The sequence below is a fragment of the Molothrus ater genome, chromosome 1, assembly GCF_012460135.2.
Source record: "Molothrus ater isolate BHLD 08-10-18 breed brown headed cowbird chromosome 1, BPBGC_Mater_1.1, whole genome shotgun sequence".
NCBI classification, from domain to species: domain Eukaryota; kingdom Metazoa; phylum Chordata; class Aves; order Passeriformes; family Icteridae; genus Molothrus; species Molothrus ater.
Window position 1 is genome coordinate 42,774,114 of NC_050478.2, and position 19,168 is coordinate 42,793,281.

Here is a 19,168-nt window from a genome sequence, read left to right on the forward strand (position 1 = left end):
CACACTTCCTAAGCCTGTGTGGTGCATTCCCTGTGTGGAGCCATGCAGGCTCCTGCCTGTCTCACTGGGAGCTGCTGGTGGCCCTCACCTGCCTCTCTCCAGTGGGGAGCTCTACCTGGAGGGAAGCAACAAAACCAGCAGCTCCAAGCCAAGCTGCACAGACAAGAAGTGAAGCCTGGGCTGTGGTCTTCCTTGGTACCATGCTGGCACCCTCCCTTAGGTCCCAGCTGTCTCCAGAAAAGCTGGGAAACACTGACCCAGTTTGCTGATGATTTGTGCTCTGCTGTGTATTTTAAACACAATTGCCTGTAATTAACAAACAGGACTTAAATATGCTAGAAACATAACTACAAACATGACAGAAAATGAAGATCTCAATCTTACAGGAACTTGCCACTCTAAAAGAACAGACTGGTTTGTCAGCAAAAATAGGAAGAGTTCTGTAGTTGTCACAATAAAGAGCAAATATAGTATCTTACAGTACTGTAGTTGCCAGGCAATAAACCTCCTCACTACAGTATGTTTATCTCTCATAGCAGCCCATGTTTGCCTCCCTTCCCTTCTGCCTCTCCCTTTATTCCCAGTGGGCCTGAGGGGAGAGAGGGACAGAAAACAAGTTCCAGGTTGGAAGTAAGTTAATTTTTTTTAATATTTTGAGGTCTCAAAATCAAACTAATGCAATACTGAGTTGTCTTTTCTATAAGGTAATTCTATAGAAACACTTGGAATTTAGAACCATCATGGAGGCAAAGAACAGCTACTGGGACCATAAGAGCAAGGGTTCCCAAGTTTGTGCAGATGTCTTTGTTATAAAAATTCATACTCCTAGGGCAGGCTACAGCTACTCCAACTTTACTAATTCATATAATAATTTAGATTCATTGAACTTTTTGTTCCAGTTTCTTATATAACTAGAGCTGCTCTTTACTGAATGAGTGACACTGAGGGAAAAAACTCCAAACAATTCAAAAGCCAACTTTATAGTTTTAGAATTTCCATTTGAAGGTGAACTCCAGGTCTTCCTCTAGAGTAATTTGTTTTATAAGTAATACTTAGTATTAGGCACATTTGATGGGATTTCTTTTTTCAAAAAAGCTACCATAAAAATGAGGGGATGATCCATCATGAGAGAACTGCTGAGTCCAGGTTACAGAGGTGGGCTCTCTAACACCAAGCTCCAGACCATTTATGTCTGCAGAACCCTAGATGCCTGCAACAGTAACTCTTCTCAAGTACCTGCAACCACCTAAGATAAAATTTCCTACATTAGTGATCACTGAGTGAATGATGATTAAGTGTCTTTGTCATCCCCAGGTGGGACTGCATTCCCACCTGTAACATTCATGGAGCATCAACTCCTAATTCAGGGAGACAGAATGGTATTCAGAAGAGATGCCTCTAAAACCTCAAGCCTGAATCCAAGGTGACAACCATTGGAGACTTAAACCTATTTCCCAAGTGTGTGTCCTTACTCTGTAACAAGTGTTCATTTTTTTTACATTTAACTTGAGGTAGTTGTATCTTACTTTTATCAATTAGGCCAAGGAAAACTATGACTGTGCACCAGAAGGACATCCCAGCATTTATTCCTATTAAATGATTTCACATATGACTTTGCATGGAAGTTGCACAGAGAAACTTTTGGAATGAACAAGTTATTTTGTCTTTTTCTCTAAATCATACAGATAAACAACACTGAAGGTGTTACTGGAGTTAGCAGTGCTAAACATCAGCACAAACACTTAGTATTCTTTTCTCATTAATAAATTATCTACTAATAATTGTTATTATTGCTAGTAGCAATTACCAGTATTTTACCTAAATGGGCAACTTTTGAAAAGACTGGAGGTTACAGGATGAAAGTTAATGAAAATGCCTCAGTACCTCCTCTTCCATCTTCACTGGAACAATTGTCAAGATGGGCCAACGAATATTTTATCCAATACCACCAGATCCCTAGTGGTCAACTCAACTCAGGAAAGAAAAACCACAATGTTTAAGAAAAATAACTGCTCAAAACTTGAATCCTCCAATATCTATGTGGAAGTGGAAACTGTACTATTTGCCTTTTGGGGGTTCTTTTTTTTGGTTGGTTGGTTTTTTTAAAGCATATTCCGCTGTAACTGAGAATGTGGGATACTTTGGTAACTGGCAAATGAACTGGCTGAACATAGCAATACCAACTAGATGCCAGAAGCCAAATTCTCTCCTTTTAGTTTTACTGTGTCACAAGCTGAAACTTGGAAAATCTCAGGAACTCTTACTGTTAGGTTTTTTAATTCATGTTTTTGTCAAAAAAACCCAATCTATTGCAGTATATTTAAGTGACTGATTGAAATGGTAAATAATTTTTCTTAGACAACAGGCACAGCAACTGACATGAAAAAGAACATAACCTACAGGTCAAATTTAGAGGGATTTCTCATTTATAACTAATTCCATATCAGCAGGTTTATGGATTATGCAACTAATTTTTCTCCAGGGATATGACATAACACAGTTTGTATGAGGAGCTGAAGGTCAATGAACAAGCCCTTTTCTAGGAGGTGTGAAAACTTGCCTCTTTAGGTACAGGCTTCAAATTGCCTTGTCATTTCCTGAGAAGGGTAGGAATTGAAAATATTATGTGCAACTGATTTCTGAACAGCTTCTGAAGAGTCTACAGCCCTTTGAAGACATTAAAATTTGCAATGAGTATTTTACTGTTTTCAAGAAAGCAGTACCTGAGTAATTTAATATTCTTATTAAGACAATTTAAAAAACAAACAAACCAAAAAACCCCAAAACCCTCCCAGTCATTTAGATTCCTAAATTCTCACCTGAACTGGGCTTTGATGTTGCTGGGGCTTGCAGATCTGGTCTGAATTTCCTTCTCTTGTTTTTCTCGCAGGATCCTTTCAGCTAGTAAGAAGTAAGTAGCAGTGATGTGATTGTATTTGTTAGTCTCCAATGCCCTGAGGAAAGTACAAAACATGAAATAACCCATCCATCAGTGGTTTCTAACAATTGGACATGCATCTTGCAGCTTGCTGTGCTTCCCATAGCAGGAAGAGTGCCTGAAAGCAGGACTACCCATTTCTGATCTTTTGACAAGCATGCCTTAATTTTATTAAAAATAAAGAGCCAACAAGTCCAGCAATTTCAACTATAGTTAGGAGGAGACATCCTTAGAATATCATCCATCAAAAGTAAGGAATTGTTTTTTATTTCACATTCTTTAAATGATAACTGTTTTTTATTAATGTTCTGCACCAGTGATGGGCTCTCCCACTGGCACATGCAACCACCAAGTACCAGTATTTTGTTATGCAACAAATGGAAGAAAACTTTAATTATTTTAGGGCCGTCACATTGAGTTTATAGCAAAAATAAGTTCATAAACCAGTAAGCATCACTCAGACATTGTAACAGAAAGGCTGCCCCTGTTACACAGCTAAAAGCTTAGGAAGTGAGACTGCTGCTTTCCCTTCCACATAAACAGTTTTTAACAGCTGAACACATTGAAAAAGGAAAAAAATATTTAAGACCTCTTTCAATTCGGGGAATATTTTAGAAATTTGGCTGTATTATTCTATTAGAAGCATCTATGTAGATTTCTAGCAAGCTCCCTCAGTGACAGTGACCATTATGCATTACATAGACAAAGGGAATAATATTTTAAATTAACAAAGATTCAGATACACTGGAAATGTGCTAGGGGAAAAATGCTAGAATTTGTCCCCTTCAAATATGCATGAGAGATGAAGAACAAGCATGGATTCCAAAGCATTTACGTTTACTCAAGACAGCTACTGCAGGAATCAAAACACTGTTCCAACACATTTCCTTGAAATTATTCCTAAATTTGGTTATACTTAAGTACTTCTGATCCCACAATATCCTATCACAGAGCAAGACTGCAATACTTTGTTTATTAACTGAATGCCCAGATATTTAAACACCAAAGTGCCCAAGGTTCTCAGGATGTTCTTGAATCAAAACCAAGAGGTGCACAAAACAAAGTGCATCCATCTAGGACGCTGCCGACTTACTCCACTATGGTGTCTCTGTCTGCGATGTCCCCAAGAACCATGCGCTGTATTATACTGTTGTGCTCCTCCTCAGACAGATTTTTGTATGATACAAGAGGAATATTATACTTGGTTGCAGGAGATGGATCAACTCCTTGGAGCCATGCATGGTTTTCAATCTCTTCCAAAGATGCCCTTCGCTTCGGGTCTCTCTGCAACATCCGTGTAATTAGACTGTGAATAAAAAATAAATCTAAACAAAAATGCACACAAAGTGTTTAAAAAAGCAGCTGTTTTAAGAGCAATGTTAGGAAGGCATTTTCTGCTATCAGGTCACACAGATCTTCTGAAGTCTCAGAGTAAACAATGTGATGGGAAACTGTTTAGTCTCAAAGACATTACAAATACTGCTAAACTGAAACAGTTCATTAAAACTATAAATACCATAAACTCTACAGTTTTCATTTACTGTACTTAGATAATTAATCTGATTTTTCTCATTTATTTGATTTTAGTAGGTTTTATAGGGTAATTAGAGGTCACAGGTGGCCTATCAGCTAGTTGGTAAAGTAATAGAAATGTGATTTTTTTATTATTGCTGCTGTGAACAAGTATATGGAATGGCAAGATAAACAAAAATATTTTATTCTGAAGTAACTATCAGAAATTTGAGCCTTCAGCATTCTTGAAAAAACTGTGATTTGTTCTACCCACATATAAAAAAACCTAAACCGATCAATGCACTCTCTGGGATGATGTAGGGACACATCTACTAATGAGTTGATACTGAGATTTTACAAATGCTGGAAAGAAAGTGCATGAATTCCCCAAGTAAACAGAGAAAGAAGACTTCATTAGCACAGCACATCTCTGTTCACTTACTATACATGGAAGATTCTTGGGGGAAGCATTTTTGGCTTTGCTCAACAAATATGGATATATGGCTTTGTTGCCAAGGTTACAAAGAAACTCTATTGCTCCAACATGTTCTCCAGTTCTCATATAGTGCTTTCTTTTCCACTGAATATACTATACCATGCAACTTCTGACTACAAGGCCACACACAAGCCACACAGTTAATCACAATTTTTTAATTTTTTTTTTGTTTGCTTTTTTTTTCCTGTGTGAGATGATGTATGGATTTAAGAAGTGGATTTAAGAAGTTGGATTTAATCCAACCTTCTTAAAAAAATCTACAGTAAAAAAAGTCACATTTTATTAGCTGTGGTCTCTGCCCTTACCAAGAGGAAAGGCAGGGTGAGACATGGGACCCTTGAGTTTCTTTGCTTTTGTTAATATTATGACAGAAAGAGAACAAACTCCGTATTTAACTTTTTTTTAAACTACACCTGTAGTAAAACAGCACAAATACAGCACGTGTGCCTCCTGCTTGAAGCTTGTTTATGCATCTCAATCCACAAATGCTTTCACTCCAAGAAGGAAATTTAAGCATTCCCAGAATCTTTTCCCTAAGAAAACCTAACCTATAAAGGACCTGGGTAACTGGCTGTACACTGTTCATGCTTCATACAGAGAAAGCAGATCTGGACATGTGAGCAAGCCAATGTTAGCAAGTATATTAAGCAAAAGGCTGCAAAAGATAAGGTTCCTGGCCTCACCATACAGCATCTCAAGAGACTGATTCGATACAATTCACTGATAAGAACTCCCTCTTAAACCTCTTCCTGTATTGTACTTTAAACCTCTTCCTGTATGTGAAGCTCTTCAAGCTCCGAGCAGCTTTTCCATGTTACTGGAGGGTGCTAATGAGAAGACAAGAACACCAGCTATGGCACAGAATTACAGAATCATTAGGGTTGGAAAAGACTACTGAGAGCATCAGGTCCAGCCACTAAAATAGCACCACCATGCTCACCACTAAACCATCTTAAGTGCCACATCTACACTTATTTTGAATCATCATCACCTCCAGGCACAGTGATTCTACCACTTCCGTGGGCAGCCTGTTCTAAGGCTTGACAAGAAATTTTCCCTAATATCCATTCTTAACTTTGAGGTAATTTCCTCATCCTATTGCTTATCACCTAGGAGAAGAGACTGACCCCACCTGGCTACAACCTTTCAGGTGGTTGTAGAGAGCACCAAGGTGTCCCCTGAGCCTCCTCTTCTCCAGGCTAAACAACCCCAGCTCCCTCAGCTGATCCCCAGCTTCACTGCCCTTCTCTGGACACAATCCATAACCTCAATGTCTTTCTTAAGAGCTCAAAAACTGAACACAGGGCTCAGGATGTGCCCTCACCAGTGCTGAGCACAGGGGATCACTGTCCTGGTCCTGCTGGCCACACTGTTGCTGATGCAGGCCAGGATGCTGTTCACCATGTTATGCACCACACTCCTGGACAGCACAGATGACAGGTAAGGAAAGGAATGGTCATCATGACCACAGCTGTAACAGACTTCATTCTTTGGCAAGTAACAGAATTCTAGATGCTGCTCTAGTTTTTTTGACTGAACCAAATGCATTTTCCAAGCATTTATAAAGGCATCTGGTTCTCTGTATTGAAAATTAAAAGATACTCTACTGCAGATTCAAGAACCCCAACAAACATTTTAAAATAGTCTAAATGATGCAACTGGGATATATATTTAAAGGCCTGAAGGTCATTAACCAATAGGGAAGCATGGGAAATACTGGAACATATCAATTTAAAAGGCTCCAGTGAACACTGCAGAAAAACACATCAAAAGGAATTGTGACCCCTAAATGGATATGGTATTTCCAGACAAAGTATTTTTCTCCCTTGATAGCCTAGGATGTTAATTTGGAGTTGCAATTTCAGTAGGAAATGAGCAAAACTTGCTGTGTGACAGGTTTTGGTAACTTGATGTTTGGACAGAAATTGATAAGCAGCAGTACCTTCCTAACTCTTGTGACAGAATCATCTCAACACCACCTGGTAATTTGTCCAGGCAAAGAGTTGGCCAAAGCCAATCAGTACTGAGTAATTTCTTCAATTCTTTATAAAATGCATGACAACTGAGAGACATAAAAGGAAGAGTATCAAGGAATATTCTACACATTGATAATATAGTATGGGGAAGTCCCAAAAGTAATGCAAATCCACTTCTGTGAATGCTTCCAAGTTGTTTAGTACTCTACTTACTCTTTACATTCTTTGGACACATGAGGTGGCACCGTATATTTGCAGTCCATTATCATAGTCAGGGTTTCACTGTCATTTGCTTCTTGGAATGGTGGTTGTCCACAGACTAACATGAACAGGATGACCCCCAAACTCCATATATCTGCAAATATAAAGCACATATTTAAAAAACCCAAACTGTTGAGGATACAGACATAATTACCATCCAACTCACAAAATAGTCCTAAATTACATATTGGGGTGATTATTGCATTCTCTATTACGAGCATTACTTATGGAAATTGCAATTCCACTGAGTACAAAATACAGTAGTTTCATTACTGACAGCTTTTACAGTTTTTGAAGGGGGAAAAAAAACCCCAAAATTCATTACTTCAAGGATGCATAACAGTTTGAGATGCATTAACACTTTTGACAGCAGTGTTAGATAAAGTTGAAAATAATCTGGTCACTTAGAAGGCAAGAATTCATTATCCTTTTGATAACAAGTAGACAGAGGTTATTCAAGAGATTTGAATTCAAAGCACATTCCTTTCTCAAGGACTTGCATAAACTGCTCTCTGTATTGTTTACACGGTACTCAGAATTACTGGGTTGGAAGAGACCTTCAAGATCATTGAGTCCAACCCATGCCCTGACACCTCAACTAAACCATGGCACCGAGTGCCACATCCAGTCTTTTCTTAAACACATCCATGGATGGTGACTCCACCACCTCCCCAGGCAGACCATTCCAGTATTTTATCACTCTTTCTTCAGTAAAAAACTTTTTCCAAACATCCAACTTAAATTTCCCTCGATGCAGCTTAAGACTGTGTCCTCTCTTTCTGTCAGTTGCTGCCTGGAGAAAGAGACCAACCCCCACCTACTCAATGAGGTAAGAAATTACAAAGAAAGTCACTTATTTCAAGAAGACTGATTTTGCTGTTCTTCCTTCAGTGATGTTGTGTTGCTTTAAAACTTGGCACTTCCACTAGTAACTAAATTAGTTTACTAGTAAAACCAGCTTCTTATACCAATTGATACTACAAAGTGTGGAGTAGTGGGTTTGAGTGCTGAGGTTTTTTAACAATATCCAAACATAACAATTAACAGTGACTTCTACTACACTCTGGGACTCTTCTTGTTTCCTTCTAATTCCTGCTTGTGTAAAATAAACATTTAACAACTCTCTTGCTCCCCAGTGGAATGGCGTACCAAAAGATGAAAAAGAAGCACTTTGGGGCATGAAGCCCTGTAGTTGGTTTCTACTTAGTGTAATAGCTAATACTTAGTTCAAATCTTTATTAAGATCCTGCCTAAGAGAAAATATTTCATGAGTGTCACTGCATTCAATAAAGGAAGCATAAATATTAAGAAATGCATCATACAGCAGAAAAATAAATAACTTGCTCCAATATATACTTAATAAAATCTCCATGATCTTAAACTTCAGCTACAACTCCATGCTCTGGGAATTTCAGCAGCAATTTTGGGTCTTAAACCCTACTGTTACAGATCTGTACCCAGTAAAACCAAACCGCTGAGAAATGACTGGGCAGGCACCTCCCAAAAAAGAGGGGAGAGCAGCCAGCAGCGATCTGGGACACAGAGCACACCAGCTTTTTCCTGGAAAGACTTGCAAGAGGGATCCGCATAAACTACCTACTCGACTGTATCTTGTCCATTCAAAATACTCAATGTGCATTTCATGCTGAAGGATGGCTACAATTTTATTTAACAAAGCAAATCACACAAATTCATCCCTAGAACAATTACTTATTTTGCTAGTTATGACCTATTCTTCTTATGGTTCAGCTGACAGGGGAGTAAGAACACTACATGGTAATTTTCTTTAGAGCTCTAATTTGTTTTAAGTGTATACTATTAAACTCAGACAACTATTGGACTTCTGCTGTGCTCACTAGAGCCTCAATCCTGTAAGTACTCAGCATTTTGAGGCTGGTACACCATATCATGCATACCTGCAAATTCAGCATGACCATCACCATGTTTACAGATTCAGTAAGTACTTTAGTACTTAGATAAGTTGATGCCAGAAAGGCAATGTTTAGGAATGCAGGACTTTAAAAGCCCTCACAAGACAGGGATGCAGTTTCACCCAAAAGTCCACGTTTTATTTTGTAAAGTTACAACTTACAAAAGTTGTCTTTCTGCTTGTTTGGTTTCCGTGCAGCCATAAAGTTTTGGTGTATTATCTGTCTCCCATCATTCAACAGATTACAGATTACATTCAACAGATTACAAAAACAGATGAGGTTTTTACAAGCACAAAAGACTGGTCACAGAAATGCATAAATTCACCTGTCATCTTTTTTAACTTTGCCTAAAATCTATGTTGTGATTTGATCTATCCTAGTATTCTGTTCAATACTTCCCCACAACAGACTAGAATGCTTCATGTGTCCTTTTAGCATGAAGTATTTTACAAGAGTCCACAGAGTATTCATTATTGCTAACTATATTTGCTATAATAAAGCAATAAACACTGGCTAAATGTAAGCCAAGAGAAAAAATACTGGGGAGGGGAGCAATCTAATTAGCTGTTAGTTAAAAATAAGCATATAAGAAGTTTATACAGAAGGAAAAAGACAGCAGTGTAAGAAATCAAGCTTAAAAACAGTAAGACAGTCCTGAGAAAAGGACAGCAACCAAAGACGAGAATTAAAGTTCCATGAAATTGCCATATACAGGAAACTCTACCAGACCTTTAAGTTTCAACTGCACTGAGCAGATACTGAACATATAGTTACATATTTTCCATTACAAGGGAGCCTCCTAATTTATTTGCTATTTTACACACATGGCTTCTTCTCTGGGCTATGCATACACTTTGCTGTATTTCTATCTGAAAGGATATTTGTAATAACAGGTACTGTTTTAGTTTTCCAAAAGTTATTTCGGTAAACATGTATCCACACTTTCTTCATAAAAATAAAAAGCACTTTTTAGAAGCAAAATCCAACTGATTTTCTAAATGCAAAGAAAACCCCCAAGCCACTACTGCTTGCCATTATGCAATGTCCATTAGACATCAACCTTTATGTTTTGACAAATAAAACAGTAAGTACTGATTAGCCAGCACATAACAGAAAATTTTATGTATTTTTTCTTTCACTAGTTACTTTATTTTACAGTCTGTACCCATAGATCTTTCCAGATAAGAGCTGCAAATAGTAAAATGAGATTATTTTAATACAGCTGTATGAAAATACAACAAAAACTCTGGTTAATAATGAAATATAAATCATGCACTGAACTAGCAGTTCAGTATTTCATTATATCACTAATGCTGTTTAATGCACAAAACATACACTAAAAGGGCATAATGTGTATGCAGAAAAAGTTTTTTAGAAACTAAAAATAGTGCTAAATACCATTTAACCTTGGCATATTATGTAGATATTCTTAGCCTCTCAGTGAAGAGCACTAGCGCAGCAACAACTACGCTTTACCTCACTCTTATAAACTACAGGCAAAGCTTCCTATTATACTTTTCTCACAAATGTGTGCTGTGTTATCCTGCCAGCATAGCAGATGTTTATTCTGATGTGAGCAAGAAATAACACTGGACAGAAACAATTACATGGCTTTTATTCTCAGCCTATTTTTACAGCTGCAGCTGTAAAAAGATCAACTTCACTGCACCTACAGCCAAGGTGACTAAAATGACTCAGCTTGCAGTGTCATGGACAAAGCTGAGCAGCCTCAGCAAAACTTAAAAGTCTACTAATAACCAGGAAGCAAGAAAAGAGTATGCCTGAAAAATTTAATCCCCATGTAACACTGAAAAATCACTGTGAGGCTTATAGCAGACCTTATTATGTCACACGACAGATGTCATCTTGGCAACACCTTCACAAGCCCATCGTATTATAGCAAGCCTCTCATTTCTGGAAGCAGAGCCATGTGGATGTCTGCAGGTGTACTAAGAGAACACATTCAACAGTTCTGTCCTGCCCTTTCACATGCAAACTCTCCAAATACGGGGTTGATTCCTTGTCCCTTTTCTGTGCCACAGCTTAACCAGACCACATCAATTCTTTGTAGCTCCTCATGCAACTAAAGCCAACCAACCAGATGACTGATGCAGTGCCACCTTTAATGAATGAGGCTCTTGTTAACACAGCTGCACATTTTTCAGTCAAATTCAAAATTCAGAAATTAGAAAATATACTGCAAAAACACTTAAATATATAGCTTTGTTCTCTAAATATACAATTTTTGTTCACCCATTTAATGTAATAATCATAGTTCATTTTGGAGAATTCTTCTATTCCAGAATAGTGTAATCTGGCTGAAAGATGCAGGATCTTTAAGTAGGGTTATCTTAGAGAAGTTAATAAAGGATAATTAGATGTTACTTTATAATAAAGTATATTTACCACATTTTATTATTTCCCTAAGCAATACACAAAGCCATACACAACAGTATTCAGTAACAGAGCTTTGTCCTGTCACAGTGTCAGTGCCAGTTCTAGATTTGAGACCCTTAATTGAAGGAACACAAGGAAGAGAAGGGTTACAGAGACCACCTTTAAAATGCAGATTCAAACAATAATTTATTTTTCACAATTTCAAGTTCTTTTCCTACTCTAGTAACTAGCAATTAGCAGATGAAGGCTTTATGCAAACTGCTTATTTCTGTCTTTCAAAGGTCATCTAATTTGCGCTCTTTAGAAAACTGATGGAAAAGCAGAAATTAGGCCAAACATGCTGCATGCATTTAGCATTCTTAATCACCTGCAAAACTTCAAGCTGTTATAGTAAAGGAGGGCACAGCTCTATTCTGCAGTAGCCAAAATCAAGGTCTCTCAAAAGTCCTGTGAAGATCTCAAGATACAATTTAGCCTTTAACTGAATTGTCATTGCTAACTTGAAATTGTCATTGCTATGACAAAGAATAAAATAAGAATAAAACCAGTAGTAACTAGCTGCAGTAGAGAATATATTTTTTTGTTTTCCAAGTCATTAAATAATGAGAAAAGGACCATGAACCATGACAACCAGGGCTGTGTATATGCAACTTCCTTACATAATATGAAGTCACTGCCATAGAAACCAAATTACAACATTAGCTGTCTGTGCTACGCCTGTCTTAAACACAGGGTGGTCAAACATCTGTCACGTTCAAGTTTGCACACTGCACAAAGGTTATCCATATTCATCTGCTTCACCATTTCATTGGTCACTTACTCCTTTCTGAAGTTTGTGATTTACTCCTAAAATAAGTACTTAGGACTTCACTAAGTTACAACTTAAGTGACACCTTCATATTCCCTCAAATCCCTACTGTTCCTCACAAGTCAGACATTTGTCACACTTTATATATGCTATATGAACTTGTGATTTTAAGCAATGAAAAATCCATACTCATTTTGGAATAGACACATTTGCATTTACATACATAATGAATTGAGTCTACTTACTGAAGTTGTTTATTTCAGACCTTGATGGGCAAAGGGTTGATTTTTTCCCTCCTAACTTAAATTTAGAACTGCTCAACAGTTTACAGTGTATATTGCTCAGCTGATAAGATGTATGTTTCTACATAAAGTCTCTTTCTTCAAAACTGACTTGTAATATTGAGTAAATTTAGCCAGGTTTTATAAATTTCTCTTCACATGATTTACTATAACAGCTGAACATTATAGTTATTTTCTACTAGGAGCCAGTTAAGCTAAAAGGAAACAAATCCACTTTTATGGAAATGACAGAAGTGTTTACATGTTTATTTTGCCCCTATGGAGGTACCAACAAACAGATTGTGGATAAATGAAGGGTGGAAATGGACCCCAATTTCCAGGATTATGGGCAGTCACTCTAACCACTGTGTTAAGGCACTGAAGAATGTTCCCCCTGCTGCTGCTACCTCTTCAGAGCACATTTCATGAAGAAAGCCCAATCCATAGAAACCTGCTGAATACAAGCCTTAGAAGAGATTCAACACACCAGCACTTCAATACCTAATTCTTGTATGCAAAGCTAAATAGGAAAAAAATCTATGTAAGATCATCAGTATCTCTGCACTCCTTCAGGGCTGGAGAGCAACTGGAGACCTGCAGACTGCTCTTCTGAGCTCAAGACACAAAAACCCCATTGTGAACTACTTCATGTGGATTGAAGGGTGGAATTGTGATGGGCTCAGGAGCAGGTACAGGCTGGCAGCTCACGAGGATAAGTAACAAGGCTTGTAACAAGTTAGAATTCAAGAACCTGTTCACAGAATAGGCTGAGGGAAACTGAATGAATACTCAAAGTATAGCACAGCTTCACAGAACTGTCTGAAGAACCAAAACACAATTTAAGAGTAAAAATTCAAATGACAGGTGAAACACTGCAGAACATGAGACTTCTACTAAAAATAGTGATAAAACATTATATACAACAGTACAAAAGATAAAAGCCGGTATCATACCAGTGAATCATTTGAATGGTGCTTGTTGATATACTTGTGCTTCTAAAAGAGAGTAAGAGTATTTCCACTCCTGTATAAGCTAGAAATCTTAAAAAGCTGCATCCCTTACATAAAGTCAGTAGTGAAAAGGTAGAGAATAATTGTGAAAAAAGAGTTCAGCATTTCTATATATCACAAGTATTTTTACACTGCCATGTGCAAAGACTACTGAAAAATCTGGAATATGCTCAAACTGGACCAGTAAAATTTCAAGTGTAAGAGTAAAGAATAAGGATTACTTTTTCAGAGAAACTCAGTTTTTAGTTGAGCTAACTATTCTTTCATGCTTTAATGTTTAATGAAAAAGGCTTTGCATAAACTTGTATATTGACCTCTCCAGTTCTCAGAGATACTACCATCTGTTAACCCAACTTTTTTTGTCTTTGTAAAATGGCATTTATTTTTCCCTTGCTGAAGGCTGAGGAAGAAAACATCCACAATCAAGGCTAACATTTTTTAACATGCAGAACGAGGGTTTTTCTTTGTTTTAAAGCAATAAAAATCCCATCTATATTACTATTAGTACACATAGCAGACAAGAGAATGAAGGGAAATCTTTTCCTTTCCTTTCCTGTCCCTCCAAAAAAAGAGCATAAATAGCAAATGGCATTTAGCAAATTATTTCCCTAATGAGCTTATCTGTCTGGTGAAACAGTCTGTTCTAAGTTATTTCACTTGACTAAGACACAATCATCAGTAACTAAGTCTTATCTTCAGAAGTGATTCCTATTCTCATTCAGTCTGGCAGCCAGTACTCATACTCTGGAAGCCCCAACATAAGGAGGACATGGAGCTGTTGCAGTGATTCCAGAGAAGGCTATGAAGATGATCAGAGGGCTGGAGCACCTCTCCTGTGGAGACAGCCTGAGAGAGTTGGGGTAGCTTAGCCTGGAAAAAAAAACCCCAGAAGGTTCTGGGGAGACAAGAGAGCTGGAGAGGGACTTTTCACATGGGCATGGAGTGACAGGACAAAGGCTGATGATGGCTTTAAACTGAGAGAGTTTACATTGGATATTTGGAAGAAATTCTTCACTGTCAAGGTGGTGAGGCACAGGCTGTCCAGAGAAGTTATGGATGCCCCATTTGCTGTCAGTGCTCAAGGCCAGGTTGGATGGGGCTCTGAGAAACCTGGTCTGGTGAGAGGTTCCCTAACCACAGCAGAGGGGATTTCATGATTTTTCCCTGAAGTCCATAGCATGGGTTTTGCTGGTTGAGTAAAACCCCTAAAATAAAAACAATTGGGTTTTTTTAGTTACTAATACATCTCAAGTTTCAGTATTTTAACAGAAAACACCACCATTGAAAGGTCATACTGAACACATGCCATCCTTTATTCCAAAATAGCCTGTTTTACTCCAAATCATAAGTTCCACATTTAAAAATATATTCTATCTCCTTTGATATAGTTACTGAATCTATATTAAAAAAACAAACTAAACCAACAAGTTCTGCATGAATTTCAATACTACTGCTCCAGAAAATAATTAGCCAGAATAAAACCCAATATTAATTAGTTAAAAATAAAATGAAGTTTTCTTTATAAAATATGTTCTCAAAATCATTGGACATATCAAAGTCTATACAGCACATACAGCTATTGCACACATTTCACTGCAATGACTTTGGGGTTTTTTTGTATGTAAAGATGATTTGCTTCTGGTATCTTAAAAATTCTTCATGATTTTGGATGGACTATCTTTTAATACATTTTAGCTGTATAATGCATAATTTGTACTTTATTTAGAAAAAATTAACATCTGAATACAGCTTTACACATGAATGTAAAACTTGGGCATCTAGTTTATAACTAGGTAGTACACCACTGATTTCGGTCTCACCAGATCTGTGTTGCCAAATTAGTCAGCCACAGGCTGGAAATAATTAATCTCAGTACTTGTTTGAAAGATACATGAAATTAAGCTTCCTGGCTGTGGAGATGTATTCATCATAACGAAACCTTGCTGCACAACAGCAGCTTGAAATACTATGAAAACAGTTCTCCCATGAACACAGCAACATGACTGTATCTCTGTATTTAAATTACAGTTTAGCTGATATAGCAGTAACTGAAGCCTATCTTGACAGCTTCTCTGTAGTTTCACTTGGATAAATTATTCTTTGCTTCATCCAGCAGTTTACTGGTGAATGCATGGAAACTTCTGCATAAAGTATTCCAGAACAGAACATAAATTATACTTCGTAAATATTAGCTTGCTCAGATTTACTGAGAAGTTATCAGGGTCACAGATTCCCATTGTTCACTGCAGCCCATTACATCAAAGCTTCACTTCCAAATGCAAGGCTCCAATACTTGCAATGTAACATCCTCAATTTTAAGCACTAAAAATAGTTTCTGGTCAATACAGTAATTAGATTGATGGGGGAAAAAAGAACTGAAGGATAGCAAACTGCATGAAAACTGAACTCCCATTTCATTAAAAATAAACTTCACTATTTGCATTCAATTTGCCACAGAACATAAATACTTTGTTATCCTCAAGACTCTGACTTTCTGAAATTGTTCTACAACAATTCGTTCCGTTTGCCCCTTCTAAAAAGTATAAAAAGTCAATTTCTAATTTGACTCAGTTTTTTCAGCAGCATGAGATACACAGCAAAGCAAAGTGAAGGCAGAAAAGCTTGGCCACTAACACCAGTACACTAGAGAAGACAGCAGGACAAAATACACCTAGTATTCACATCAATTCCTTCTGTTTTGCTTCAAAAAACATTTGAAGCCAAGAACTAGACAATTCTCCTAAAAATAGACTGGCAATGATGATGAATTTCAGTCAAAAGAGTTTCTCTTACACAGAAGGTGGAAAGTAAGTGAGCCAGCAGAGCTGGTATTACCTAAACTTCCTAACTCAAGAGACAGGTCCTACCCCTCTCCCCCAGAACTCTTCTCCAAGCTCCAGATCCCTGCCCTTCACTTCCTGTGCAGCACCTCTTCCACTCAATCCTAAGGAAACAAACAGCTCTGCTAACCTGGCAGAAGTTGAGCCTGCAGAGAGCAGCTTTTCTGTCAGTTTTTGGCTAACAGTTTTCTGTCAAGTTAGCTGATAAAAGTCAGTTCACCAAAGGGCCAGCCACACAGCAGAGTGCAGCACAGGAGAAGGGGCAGCTCTGCACGGATGCAAGCAAAACAGAAGGGGATGCACACCTTACACTGCAAGCAGCCAAGTATCACACTTTCAGTGCCCTTCCAGCCTCAAGCTCATTCCATAGTGTCTCTAAGTATAAATGGTCTGAAGTGCTGAAATATAACAATAAAAAGGAAGATTTTCTAAACCAAACAAGTAGAGAAATGCTGCTAATTTATGAGAACGTGGCTATAATCTGATTTTGAGCATACTGAAACTCCAAAATGCTGCCAGGTATGCTCAGTTATTCAATATTGTTTATGATCTGCAAGTATCTTAAAACCTCGTTTTTTAATACCAGTCAGTCAAATCTTATATTCAGTAGTTTTTTAGTGCAAAAGGTTACTGTATATAGCCACAGGTTGACATTAATAATTCAATTTGAGAATAAAGTGTTATACACACCCAGGAACATCCAAACCAGCTCCACACAGGCCAGACAGGGTCACTGGGGCTAGCTGGCTATGCTCAAGCAACCTGTGAACATGGCTGAAGCTTGGAAACACTAAGCACACTCCAGCAACACTGTATTAAAGTAAAAAGTCCTTGCAAATACTTGATGCAAAAAGGAAAGAAAAGAATTTGGGTTCATTCCAACAGACACAAAGTGGGTCTAAAGGCAGTGTATCACCATCTCAGGAAAGCAGAGTGTATAACAAGGCCTCTGCTTCCTTCTGCCATCAAAAACATATGACTAGATAACAAATACTTGGTTTTACCATACTGACAGAAGATATCCAGGTCTGAGTTGTGCAAGCCCCTATCTAACTACTAAAGCAGCAGAAGTTATCTGCAACTTCCAGGGCAGCAGCAAGCTGCATTTGGACTACAAAGTGCCAGTTGAGTAGCACTGAGCTACAGCAGCCACAATATTCTTGTTAGTCATATCTTTTATGAGGAACATCTTGCCACCATTCTCTTTGTGTGCCTGTGATGACAAACTGCAATGCCAAGTAACTGTGATGGTAACTGCAATGTTATATGTGTATTACATTTGTTATATGTGTATTACATGTGCTTTTCTAAAGGCCAGTGCTCAACTGTGCTAAATATACAAAATCCCAATGCTACAATCTGAATTTGCCCATTTTTCATCCCCAGAAGAATTAATTTACTCTCCAAATGTTTCCATGCATTTGCAAAATATCCAACTACAATAACATGAACTTATCACAAGTGTCTATGTCTTACTGTAGCCCACACAGCACTTCACACTTTGTAGAGATGCCAAGCAGTTAAAATAGAACCTGCCCTCCTCTGAAAGAATCAACTCGTCTAAAAAACTCCAACTAAATTTTATCACCTAGGAAAGAGGCAATTTCTATTTATTTAATGATCCAATTTCTGTTGATGGTGGTAGAGCAAAAGGAAGAGTACTACCAGAAGCACACAGTTCTTTCTCATCTGTAGTTATCAACTTCTAAATACTGATGGAGCTCATGGTATCACACCACTGCTCTAGACAGAACTCTGATCTAAAGTAGCACATCCATTGATTTAGGAAATGAACTTTATGTCCAACAACAATCCTCTCACTTTGATTGGAACAAATTTTAATTAAGTATGAAAAAAACCATGGGAAATTACAAGCAACAGAACTTCTCATTATCTAACTCACTCAGCTTTTTGACAAGCCCTGGGAACATATGATCATTGCCCAATATTCCTCTTGCATCATTATAACTACAGCATTAAACACAAAAGGAAATGAGAGACCTAAATTAACTAGGCTCTTTTCAAGTGTGCAAACTTTCAAGTGACATCACAAAGGGCAGATTAATCCCTCAACTAGCTGAAACAGTTGTTTTCAAAAAGCAAGCTTTTCTATTCTCTTTATTAAGCATAAAACTTGAAAAAGACTTGCCCTAAATATTTCAGTTGTTTGTTGAAAGAAAATGTAAATTATCTTCCTTTATATACACTCATTCTAATATTATTCATAAGAGATCCAAAAAGCCACATTTGTGGCAAACTCTTTGGCCAAAAAAAACCCCATCATACACCCTGATCAGTTTTAGTTCCAATAATTTTTGCAATAATTTTGCATAAATAAGAACAGGCATGGGGTTTTAAAAACACAATGAATGCAAAGGTACTTTAATATGCACAGAGTGTAAGCAGGGGACTCCATTTCAATATGTCATTTTAGTAAACTGAGTTGGATTTCAAGTGGTCGGATGCTCACAAGGGGGCATGACCATGTCACTGCACTGGGGAAAGCATGACCTCCTTTTTACTAAGGAGTAACTTTTTAGATTGGTTCAGCTGTAATGTAATTTCATCCTAAGTGGTGGAAGGATCTTTGCCATTGTCAGTCACTATTATTGCAATATTAATAGCCCCATTCAGCCAACAGCTGAATGAGCTCACAGCACTCCACCACTACTTCAAGCTATATATACACACCTTGCACATTACTGGCATCACAATGTA

General features: G+C 37.7%; 1 protein-coding gene across 1 annotated transcript in view; it reads right to left on the reverse strand.

Moving 5' to 3' along the window:
• The window catches only part of SNRK (SNF related kinase), a 39,919-nt gene that overhangs the window by 5,471 nt on the left and 15,280 nt on the right, over positions 1-19,168 (reverse strand). Inside the window, exons 4-6 of the mRNA XM_036403954.2 lie at positions 7,136-7,277; positions 4,032-4,244; positions 2,820-2,954 (exon numbers count right to left, since the gene is read on the reverse strand). Coding sequence (XP_036259847.1) covers positions 2,820-2,954; positions 4,032-4,244; positions 7,136-7,277 — 490 coding nt within the window. The remainder of the gene's footprint in view (positions 1-2,819; positions 2,955-4,031; positions 4,245-7,135; positions 7,278-19,168) is intronic.